The sequence below is a fragment of the Phyllopteryx taeniolatus genome, chromosome 19, assembly GCF_024500385.1.
Source record: "Phyllopteryx taeniolatus isolate TA_2022b chromosome 19, UOR_Ptae_1.2, whole genome shotgun sequence".
Classification (NCBI taxonomy): Eukaryota; Metazoa; Chordata; class Actinopteri; order Syngnathiformes; family Syngnathidae; genus Phyllopteryx; species Phyllopteryx taeniolatus.
In genome coordinates this window covers 1,819,827-1,832,104 of record NC_084520.1, presented here as the reverse complement: position 1 = coordinate 1,832,104, position 12,278 = coordinate 1,819,827, and the positions used below count along the sequence as shown (strand labels likewise).

Genomic DNA, 12,278 nt, shown 5'->3' with positions numbered 1-12,278 from the left:
GCGAGAATAGACAATGCTGATGGTACCAGTTGTACTGTAGAGTTTCCTCCATTGAGAATTGCAATGCCCAATTTTAGAGTTGAGGCCACCATGGAGCCCATTTCACCTGGTTCAAAGGAATCACATAGACTCTTTTTACAAAGACACCTTTTGCATGTGTTAGATTCCAGTGCAGTGGAAGACCTCCTTGATCCCCACGAATCTTGATATCAAGGCGTAGATATGAATCATTTTGTGCCGGATCACAATTGTTTCGCATTGGTGGAGGCAGTTGCAGTTTTGATTTATTAGGCTACTGTTTGTTTAATTGTTCACATATTCACCTTGAAATCAAATGAAGAAGAATGCAAATGAAAAACCCTTACCTTTGCTTGCACTAATGGTCTGAAGTACCATCTCAGCAGCGCCACGATCATGAAGCCTTTCCTGCTGGTATAACAGCTTCTGCTTTTCCATCTCCTTCTCCTAAGTCATGAAAATGAGGGGTGGGACATGTTTGTCTGGAAATAACATCAAATGTCAAATGATAAAGAAAATCTACTTCAAAACTTTTCACTTCCTCCCCATCTTCATCTTCTTCATCATGGCAGCTCTGGGTAAAGAGACAAGAGTTAAAAAGAACCCAAATGAATAAATCGTGTAGAGTTAATATGTGGGTCTTTTTCATATCATTTGATCAATAACAGTAAAGACATGGCCCACTGAATTTCCTTGAGAAACTACTGAGAGGAGTATTTGATTTATTGACAGTAGTTAATCATCAAAAGGTCATAAGTGTTTCTAGGAAGAAGAACAAATATTTTAAAATAATATTTGTCAAACCTTTAATGCCAAAATGTCTGAAATGAAATTTCATGATTTGCAACGTTTTTTGATGATGCTTAATTACATTTTTGGGATATATAGGGTTTTATGCATTTTCCATGCAAACTAACACAAATTCATCTTAGTGTCTTCATAGTTCTTATTTGTTTTGGTTCTTTTACAAATCGTCCTTCTTTGTCATTCGAGCTGTCTTTGCGGTTAATGCCACTGGCGAGAGCCTTATAATGTTGTTGCAATACACTAGAGGGATCTGTGAGTTGAAGTGCCAGGATGAGGCAGTCATTTTGCATTCACACCATAGCAGACAGCAAAATAAATGGTGTTATTGCTGAGATATGAATGAATATCGATGAATTTGTGGACGTGCTAGAACCTTTACACGTCTTTACCGTTATTACAATTGTACTGTATAAAGACAAATGTGTAACGGGTTTAATGAGTAGCTAGGATCATTTATGCACTCATCCGCAGTTTGCAGGGGCAACACGTAACTCGTGCACCTCATACGATTTTTATAAATCGAATCGTCCCGTTCATGACAGTTTCAGCATGGGAGAAATTTACCCACGTAAAACTAAGGTGGCCAGAATTGCAAAATTAGATTTGTTTTTCCTTTAACGTGTCTTTACCGTTATTGATCAAATTACACGGAAAGTACCAGTATAGGAATTAACCGGATTTAAAACAAATATTTGACAGGTACCTTGGCCATGATATCAGCGTAAGCCATGTAGAGATGATCTTCATCCAGTTTACTACAACAGTCAACAAATATTTGATTCAGAAACAATACAAAAAACAAAACAAAAAACCTTGTTCGGACAGGCAACATTAGTGCAACCCACCACTTCTCTATAAGGGCTGTTCGACTGAAAAGCTGGATGAGCTGATGTAGTGGGTCGATGTGTTTCACTCCCTCCATCTCCTCGAATGCCTCTTGTTCGCCGGATTTCTGAAGTACATTTTCAGCACTTGTTAATTTTAAGAACATGACAGAAATACATTCACATTTTTAATCATATTAATTCACCCCTTTTTTTTTTTTTTTTTTTACTAATTTGTTGAAGAACAAATTTTTTTTCTTTCATAATTTAAAACAGTTCCCAGTTTCCCATGACCAAGAGTCAGCGATTCGCCGATCAGTTGCCTGCTGGTGCTTCCCTCGGTAATCGCGGTAACAAAAGTCGTGCTCGCCACTGACCCGGCAGTATATGTGGTGCGGTGAGCCCTGGCTCACTTGCATGAGAAAGGACCTCCATTTTTAGCAAAACAAGAAATAGCGTTATGTAAAATATGCTATATTTCTTGATCCTTTGGGAATATTGACAAAAGCATTTCACAGACATGTTTTTAAGACACAAGGAAACTGTTTTAAATTGTGACAAAAAATGCATAGTATGGCTCCTTTAAACTCTAGTCATGATATGATATGCCAGAGACAGAATTAGCTAAATTTTAAATGTTCTTCTGTAGACCTGTCACGATAAAAAAAAAATTGAAGACGATATTTTCCCCAAAACTATCATGACAAACAATAATATTTTTAACGTCTCTCAAATCATGAAAAATAAGGCCCACCCTTATTATTTTTTATTCATTTTTTTTTTGCTTTTAAATCAGTATTGTTGTTATTATTGTTGTTGTTGTTATAATTATATTTTCCTTCCATCCATCCATCCATTTTCTACCGCTTATCCGAGGTCGGTTCGCGGGGACAGTAGCTTTAGCAGGGACGCCCAGACTTCCTCTCCCCAGCCACTTCATCCAGCTCTTCCGGTGGGATTTCGAGGTTTTCCCAGGCCAGCCGAGAGACGTAGTCTCTCCAGCGTGCCCTGGGTCGTCCCGGGGTCTCCTCCCGGTGGGATGTGCCCGGAACACCTCACCGGGGAGGCGTCCGGGTGGCATCCGAATCAGATGCCCCAGCCACCCCATCTGGCTCCTCTCGATGTGGAGGAGCAACGGTGGCTCTACTCTGAGATCCTCCCAGATGACGTTGGAGTTCACGGCTTGATGAAGCCAACAGAACCACATCATCGGCAAAGAGCAGAGATGCAATACTGAGGCCACCAAACCGGACCCCCTCTACGCCTCGGCTGTGCCTTGAAATTCTGTCCATAAAAGTTATGAACTGAATCGGTGACAAAGTGCAGCCTTGGCGGAGTCCAACCCTCACCGGAAACGAGTCGGCAACGCAGATCAAACTCTGACACCGGTCGTACAGGGACCAAACAGCCCGTATCAGGGGGTTCGGTACCCCATACTCCCGTACTCCCATACTATTTTTCTTCCTTGTTTCTCTATTTTTTTTTCTTTACTCTGTCATATGGATCCCTCTGGGTCTGAAATAAAGAATAAAGAGCTGCAAGACTAGCCTTGTTTACATGGAGCCTTCTTTTCCGATTATAATTCGGTTTAGAAGCCCAAACTCAATGAAAATGTTCAATATAAACAACAATCAGAATAAACAGGCCAAATCCGAAAGGCGTTTCATTCGGTTTCACAGACGGTGGAATATTCCTTTTGCCAAACCGATCAGAAATAAATTGTAGCCATTCGGAATAGAGACGCGCATGCTTTGTCTCAACGGAAATGCGCGGCAATGTCATCATTTACGCACGGCATAAATATGGCGGCTCCTGACGCAGCTCGTATGTGACGGAGATCTTATAAGTTGTTTTTAGCAAGCATATTCAATGTATGTAAAAAAACAATCCCAACTACTGTGCTGAATAAACGACAGACCTCCATTTTGATGAATGACGTGACATTTGCAACCTGTTCTGATTTTTAATGTAGCGCATAACATGTATACACCCGATCAAAATAGATCCCGTCACATGTAAACAGTTGACCAGAGATCTTCAGTCAAAATGATTTCCATGACAAAAACATTCTCCATGTAAACCCGGCTACTGTGTGGTTGGTCTGCTGTAAATCAAATATACGCTGATGTTCACTGTAGTCACCGACTAGTTGTATGTGTGCCACTGAGGTTATGCTGAATACAGTAAACAGTTAACGTTTCCATATTTGTGTTAATTGGAGACTAACACACAACAACGCAGAGCGAAGCGCTGATGTTTTAAACGACATTGCCGCAGCGGAGCAAGCTGTTTAGCTCCTTAACTCGCTCGCTCATTAGCTGGCAAGCTAGCTTGTTAGCTTGCAACAACAGTTAACGTTCCCTTAAGTGTCCCTATTGTGTGAATCTACGCACTGCACATGGAGCAAGGCTGTGGAGTACTGGATAGAGCCAACACCGGCAAGAGTGTACCGGTCCGCTGGCGTTCCATGACCCCACTAACGGCGATTGAGACAGCCGTCCAACTCTGTCGACTCACTGTGTGATCCGCACACCCAGCTCACCACAACAATGATAAATTATCGAGTCCGGAAAAACGATTGTGTCCATTGTATTTATCGAACGATAAGTCAATATAGTAATTATCGTGACAGGCCTACTCTTGTGGTAAAACTGCAACTGCATGCTGTGTGAACTTACAGCAAGATCCTCTATTAGTTTATCCTCAAAGAAATGTTCTTCTGCCTCAATCCAGGATTTTTCATAGCCCTGGAGGAACAAGTTGACAGCCCGATGCCTAGATTGGAGGAGATCATGCATAGACTCAATCATTTCCATGCAATATAATAATATGGCTGATATAAATATTTACAATGTACATGACGACTCTGTGCGCTAGTGTGGATATAATTCACCTGGGCAGATTGTAGAGAGGAGCCATCCTAAAGCAAGCAACTACAGCTCTCTTTCTCTGTTTGGACAGTAATTTGTGCCACACAGCCTTTTTACTGTGCTGGGGATGCTCCACCTGAAAATACACCACGATTCAGAGGTCTTACAGTTCAATGTACAGTATGTTTGCAGAAAAATGGGTGAGAACAGGTCACTTGAAGAAGAAGAAGAAGAAGAAGAAGAAGAATCATCTTTTATTGTCATGAACATGCATGCATGCACACGAAATTTGTTCTCTGCATTTAACCCATCACAGTGAACACATACACATGTTAGTGGAACACACTGGAGCAGGGGGCAGCTGAAGCGCCCGGGGAGCATTTCGGGGTATCAGTGTCTTGCTCAAGGACACCACAGCCGTGAGTCCGGGGGATGTTGGCGGATGGTCCAGTCGGGGTTTTGAACCTAGGTCCCCCACGGTGGCAGGCGATGATCTTAACCATTGGGCCACGGCTGCCCGTAATGATGGTCATTATGATGATGAATGATGAATGATGGTCATTGAAGCTCTTTAGAAGAAAAATAATCCTTTCTGTGGATTGTTTGTGCCTCAAGGAAACAATATTGAATGTATTTTCTATCTTCGGCCATCTTTTAAAAACAATACACTGCGTTCCAAATTATTATGCAAATGATGTTTTTCTCGGATTTTCCTAAATAGTTGATGCAATTGACAGTCATCCTAATTTTCAAGTCGTCAACTGTCAGACTATAATTCAAATATTTTTTTAACAAACCTCCCAATGATAAAAATAATAAAATTAAAATGCACTGTTCCAGATTATCACACACAATATATTTTCAGGAATAGTGAGACTAGGCATTTTTTATTTATTTTGCAGCATTATTGGGTGAAACTTATCACCTTAAAAGGTGAAATCTGCCAGATTGTAACGTGAAATGTATCTCGTTTTAATGTGAACTTTATCATGTTATAACGTCACACTTAATTCATCACATAACGTGAAATTTATCGCGTTAAGACGTGAACTTCAAGTTAAATGTGATACTGAGTTTTATTTCTTTTTTCTGGTATAACGCTTCCATAGTCCCACGTCATGTTGCCTGTATTAAATTTTTCAGGAGCTTCCCCTGCACTACTGCCTTGTCTTGCCTGCTTGACCACCTGCCTTTCAGCTACATTCCACCACCCCCATTTCTAACATTCAAAACAAAACTGCAGTACTTAGATGCATGTATCTGTAACTAGAATAGAAATACAAACATAATAATAAAAAAGTTAACTTTTAGCAATACCATGACAATATCAATAACCGTGACGATTGTGGAACTGAAATTGTGACATTACATTTTCATAATGTTTCATCCTCAACTGTAAGCCTCAACATTAGCTATTACCTGGTCGAGGTGGAAGAGGACATGAGCAATGTCCAGAACTCTTTCCACATTCTTCTCGGGGTCAGGGGTGTCATCACAGTTATTTAGAATGTCTCTGTACAAGGCCCTTTGCCACCTAATAGCAGGGTCCTGCAACTTTAGATGCACGCACACAAACACAACATACCACATTATCGAAATAATGCAAAGTGTATCCATCACAGCATTTTTGAGTAAATAGTTTTGGTGGTTATAGTTTTACAATAAAGACTCAGGACAAATTTAGCCTCTGCTTCATCATTTTATGAACTCACTGTAAATTGATTTTACCTTTCCTTGTAGATGCAGGTTGTTTCTAATGACTTGCCGCACTTCATTCTCAGTATCTTTCTGTAAACATAACATTGTATCCTTTCAAACGGAAGGTCCAAGCACTGTGTAATTTGTAATTTTGTCATTGCAAAGGCATGGCTTCAGACCAGTGGTGAGGCCAGCCCTATTTTGGGTGGGCTCAAGCCCAGGGGTTATGGGGAATGTTCTGTGGCGATAGAACATGCTCTGACATTGACAAAAAGGTCAACCTCATGAAAAAGTAAGGACTTCATTTCAATGTCCGTGCATTGCCTTTGAGGGGAACATTGACCTGCCACGTAGACACATCGGCAGAGGTGGGTAAAGTAGCCAAATATTGTACTCATATTGTTACTTTAGAATCATATGATTCAAGTAAAAGTAAAAAGTAGTCATCCAAATATTTACTTGAGTAAGAATAAAAAAAGTACTCAATGTAAAAACCTACTAATTTGCGAGTAGCTTCTGATTATTATTATTTTTTTTTTAAATCAGAGCATGAACATTAAATAAAATAAAGTAATAATATATGGGAGTCGACGCACACCTGTCACCATGTCAATTTTTAATTGCCCAAAAACCAACAACACATACATTGGGCCCTACAGAAACATTATTTGCTTTATTCGCTTAAATAACTTCATGAAGAAGCTGTTTGCTGAACAGACTTATTGATTGTGTGCTAATTTTGCCATATCCACTGCCAAAACAACAATAGAAACATCTGCAACTTACCGCAAGGTGTTTTCTCAAGTTAGAAGTAGGCTGAAATATCCAAGTTTGGGCAGTCACAATTTAAGCTTGTTTTTTTGGAGTCTGTAAAATAATCTTCCCCACAAAATGAGTGATTATGATTGCCTCGCGAAGGCTATGTGGTCAGGTGACTGATTATGAAAAATGAATCATTTTGATTGGCTCGTGAAGGCTACGTACATAGTCACGTATCAGACTACGACACAAGGCAGTCAACCCTCGTCTGATTGGTGAATTGGAGTCAAATGACAGTAGTGAGGTGGCACGGTGGACGACTGGTTAGAGTGTCTGCCTCACAGTTCTGAGGACCAGGGTTCAATCCCCAGGCCCACCTGTGTTTGCATGTTCTCCCCGTGCCTGCGTGGGTTTTCTCCGGACACTCCGGTTTCCGCCCACATCCCAAAAACATGTATGGTAGGTTCATTGAAGACTCTAAATTGCCCGTAGGTGTGAATGTGAGTGCGAATGGTTGTTTGTTTATATGTGCCCTGCAGTTGGCTGGCAACCAGTTCAGGGCCTCCTGCCCAATGATAGCTGGGATAGGCTCCAGCGCTCCCGCGACCCTTGTGAGGATAAGCGGCTCAGATAATGGATGGATGGATGGATGACATTAGTGATTGAAGTCAAAGATGGAGTCTAATAATGGACGCGTACACACAAGAATGAATAAATAAAAGTAGCGAACGGCATGTCGATCATTGTAACAGAGTAAAGGTATTGCTCCTTCTTCACATAAATACTCAAGTAAAAGTAAAAAGTACAGTGCATTTAAAGTACTCTGACAAGTACAGTTTATGGAAAATCTTACTTGAGTAAATGTAACGGAGTAAATGTAGCACGTTACTACCCAACTGCACATCGGTTAACCGGGCTGCTACAGTGTGCTGGCGTATAGTTTTCATATTTATGGTCAGAACCGCTACACACATGTCCAGCTGTATTAACACTTGATTGCTTGATTTACAACCCTGACACAATCTATGAAATAACAGTCGACCACACGGCAATGCTTCAGTGCCTTCTCTTGAATTGCTCGATGTTGTGTGTGAGCACTGACTCGGCAGGGGCTTGTAATGGTGCGTACTGCGTAGCTATTAGTTAATAGGCTAATTAGGCACTTGGCGCTATTGCTAGCAAAGAGTTTTTGCCCAGTGTATAGACGAAGAAGAAGAAGTATCTGATACGATATGAAATGTCTTTGTGAAGTATCGTATGCCAAGCTAGGGGGTGTTCATGTGTGGTGTTTGGGGCAGAAAAAGTTGACATATTTTATTTAGAATATTTTATTTCGAGTCAAAACTAATTATACGTATCACGTAAAAAAAAAAAATTGCCAGTGGAGTATATAAAAAAAAAAAAAACTGAACTGAAAACCAAACTTGTTGTCTTATTATTTGAAATAAAAATTAGCTTCAAACAAGTGAAACTTGTTTTTTTAAGACTTTCAGTTTTTGCAGTGTGGATGTTTATTTTCAGTTTACAAAAAAAACGCTGGCAGCATCAGGTCACTTTCATTGCCATAACTACATGTGCTAAATCTGGTTAAATACTAGTTTACGACAGAACTCCTGATGAAACACTATTTGCAAATCTTTGCTTTTCAATAGATGGACATACGCTATTTTTTTTAAAGAACTCAGCCAGTTGCAGGTGAGACTGTAAAAAAAAAATATATATATATATGATAATGAGTTTGTCTTTGTTTATTTTTTATGTAATTGTTATACTGTATATACTACATTTCCAAAAGTGTTCAGTCAAAACGTGACCTTATAAACAACTTATATCCTCTTTAATGGAGCTATATATTTGCCAAAATGTTTTGAAATATTCCTTTCCTCTGAGATGAGATACTCATATTTTATTCATAAGGTTACAAAAGGTCTGTGCTTTTCTGACATTTGGGATAACCTGTGTTCAATCCCCAAGAGAACGTATGTTGATTTTTAACCCCTATTTATGAATTGAAGATGCAATGTTTATTTTTAAATGAATTACAATAGAAATGCGAGCCATCCATCCGTCCATCCATTTTCCTCCGCTTATCCAAGGTCGGGTCCCTCATCAGGGAAGCGTCCGGGAGGCATCCTAAGCAGATGCCCGAGCCACCTCATTTGGCTCCTCTCAATGAGGAGGATCAGCAGCTCGAATCTGAGCCCCTCCCAGATGACCAAGTTTCTCACCCTATCTCTAAGGGAGAGCCCGGACACCCTGCGGAAGAAACTCATTTCGGCCACTTGTATCCGGGATCTTGTTCTTTCGTTCACGACCCACAGCTCGTGACCATAGGTGAGGGTAGGAATGTAGACCGACCGGTAAATTGAGAGGTTCGCATTTCGGCTTAGCTCCTTCTTTACCACAACGGACCGATACAAAGTCCGCATCACTGCAGACGCTACACCGAGCTGCCTGTCGATCTCTTGTTCCATTCCCTCGTACAAGGACCGAACAGCCCCTATCAGGGAGTCCAGTACCCCATTCTCCCAGAGCACCCCCCCCCCCCCCCTCGCCCCCACAGGACTCCCCGAGGGACACAATCGAACGCCTTCTCCAAATCCACAAAACACATGTAAACTGGTTGGGTGAACTCCCATGCACCTTTGAGAACCCTGCTGAGGGTGTAAACCTGGTCCACTGTTCCACGGCAAGGATGAAAACTACACAGCTCCTCCTGAATCTGAGATTCGACTTCCTGACGGACCCCCCTCTCCACTGAATACATCAAATTAGGGAGACTGAGGAGTGTGGTCTCCCTATAGCTGGAACACATCCTCGGGTCCCCCTTCTTAAAAAGGTGGACCACCACCCTGGTCTGCCAATCCAGAAGCACTGTCCCCGATGTCAACGTAATGTTGCAGTGTCAGTGGAATTGAGAAGGTCTTTGGAGTATACGGCCACTCGGGTTCTGGTCGGGGGGCAATTCCTTCCAATCATGCCCCTCCAGGTCTCACTTTCATTGCCCACGTGAGCTTTGAAGTCCCCCAGCATAATAAGAGAGTCCCCAGTAGGAGTGTTCTCCAGTACCCACTCCCAGGACTCCAAAAAGGGTGGGTATTCTGAATTGCTGTTTGGTGCATAGGCACAAACAACAGTCTGGACCTGTCCCCCCACCCGAAAGTGGAGGGAGGGTACCCTCTCGTCCTCCGGGGAAAACCCCAAACATACAGGCACTGACTCGGGGGGCAATAAGTATGCCCACACCTGCTCAGCGCCTCTCACCGTGGGCAACTCCAGAGTGGAAAAGAGTCCAACCCCTCTCAAGAGGACTTGTACCGGAGCCCAAGCTGTGTGTGAAGATAAGCCCGACTATATCTAGTCGGAACTTATCAACCTCATACACCAACTTGGGTTACAGAGGTTACATTCTACTTCCCTAGATCCAGCTTCTACAGCCGGGAATTGGACCGCCTTCGGCCGTGACCCAGCTGACTACATACCCAACCCCCTTGGCCCCTCCCACAGGTCATGGGAAGGGGGGGACCCACATTTTCTCTTCGGGCTGTGCCCGGCCAGATCCCATGGGTGTAGTCCCGGCCACCAAGTGCTCGCCGTCGAGCCCCACCTCCAAGCCTGGCTCCAGAGGGGTGCCCCAGTGACCCGCATTCAGGAAAGGGAAACTTAGGTCTATTTATTTTTACAATCATGAGGGGTCATTTGAGCCATGCTTTGTCTGGTTCCCACCTCGGACCTGTTTGGCATGGGTGACCCTACCAGGGGCATAAAGCACCAGACAACTTAGCTCCTAGGATCACTGGGACACACAAAACCCTCCACCACGATAAGGTGAGAGTTCAGGGAGGGGACAATAGAAATGGGTGTTAAAAATAAAAAGCACAGTAAAAAATGGAAAAGTAAAAACTTTCCACTGTGCCTTTATTACCTGGGAGAATCGGTTCTTTGCAAGAGCAATCAGCTCTTTTTCGCCAGGAACACAAATGTTAAGTCCGACAGGCAGGAGTCTCTTCAGAGTTGCCACGATCAGACTGGTCTGCAATGAATATTGGTCTCCCTTTCTCCGCAACTTCTTCCTCTCCTGGAAGGAACCTATTCCCTATGGCAGAGTTTGATAAGAGAGTAACAATATACATATACAATAACAAAATATCATTTTACCGCTATACACCATTGAATTGTAAGCATAAATCATGATGTAAGTGAAGTATAGCTTTGTCTGTCTCATTTAATTCAGTTTGTGAGGAAATGCCATGTATATATATATATATATATATATATATATATACAACCCCAATTCCAATGAAGTTGGGACATTGTGTTAAACATAAATAAAAACACAATACAATGATTTGCAAATCATGTTCAACCTATATTTAATTGAATACACTACAAAGACAAGATATTTAATGTTCAAACTGATAAACTTTATTGTTTTTGGCAAATAATCATTAACTTGGAATTTTATGGCTGCAACACATTCCAAAAAAGCTGGGACAGGTGGCAAAAAAGACTGAGAAATTTGAGGAATGCTCATCAAACACCGGTTTGGAACATCCCACAGGTGAACTGGCGAATTGGGAACAGGTGGGTGCCATGATTGGGTATAAAAGGAGCTTCCATGAATTTTCTTGTCATTCACAAGAAAAGATGGGGTGAGGTTCACCTCTTTGTGAACAAGTGTGTGAGAAAATAGTCGAACAGTTTAAGGACAATGTTCCTCAATGTACAATTGCAAGGAATTTAGGGATTTCATCATCTACGGTTCATAATATCATCAAAAGGTTCAGAGAATCTAGAAAACCAACATTGAATGCCTGGGAACTTCGATCCCTCGCACTGCATCAAAAACCAACATCAATGCGTAAAGGATATAACCACATGGGCTCAGGAACACTTCAGAAAACCAATGTCAGAAAATAATTTTATGGCTGCAACACGTTCCAAAAAAGCTGGGACAGGGTCATGTTTACCACTGTGTTACATCACCTTTTCTTTGAACAACATTCAATAAACGTTTGGGAACTGAGGACACTAATTGTTGAAGCTTTGTAGGTGGAATTCTTTCCCATTCTTGCTTGATGTACAGCTTCAGCTGTTCAATGGTCCGGGGTCTCCGTTGTCGTATTTTACGCTTCATAATGCGCCACACATTTTCAATGAGAGACAGGTCTGGACTGCAGGCAGGCCAGTCTAGTACTACGAAGCCACGCTGTCGTAACACGTGCAGAATGTGGTTTGGCATTGTCTTGCTGAAATAAGCAGGGGCGTCCATAAAAAAGACGTTGCTTGTATCCTGTTTTTC

At 41.9% G+C, this 12,278-nt stretch overlaps 1 protein-coding gene across 2 annotated transcripts in view; it reads right to left on the bottom strand.

The window, feature by feature from the left end:
- ryr2a (ryanodine receptor 2a (cardiac)) overlaps window positions 1-12,278 on the bottom strand; it is a 325,067-nt gene that overhangs the window by 88,856 nt on the left and 223,933 nt on the right. For both annotated transcript variants that reach the window (XM_061755631.1, XM_061755632.1), the window contains exons 77-86: window positions 10,902-11,072; window positions 6,248-6,307; window positions 5,939-6,073; window positions 4,543-4,655; window positions 4,328-4,424; window positions 1,671-1,777; window positions 1,529-1,580; window positions 542-592; window positions 366-465; window positions 27-106 (exon numbers count right to left, since the gene is read on the bottom strand). In XM_061755631.1, coding sequence (XP_061611615.1) covers window positions 27-106; window positions 366-465; window positions 542-592; window positions 1,529-1,580; window positions 1,671-1,777; window positions 4,328-4,424; window positions 4,543-4,655; window positions 5,939-6,073; window positions 6,248-6,307; window positions 10,902-11,072 — 966 coding nt within the window. The remainder of the gene's footprint in view (window positions 1-26; window positions 107-365; window positions 466-541; window positions 593-1,528; window positions 1,581-1,670; window positions 1,778-4,327; window positions 4,425-4,542; window positions 4,656-5,938; window positions 6,074-6,247; window positions 6,308-10,901; window positions 11,073-12,278) is intronic.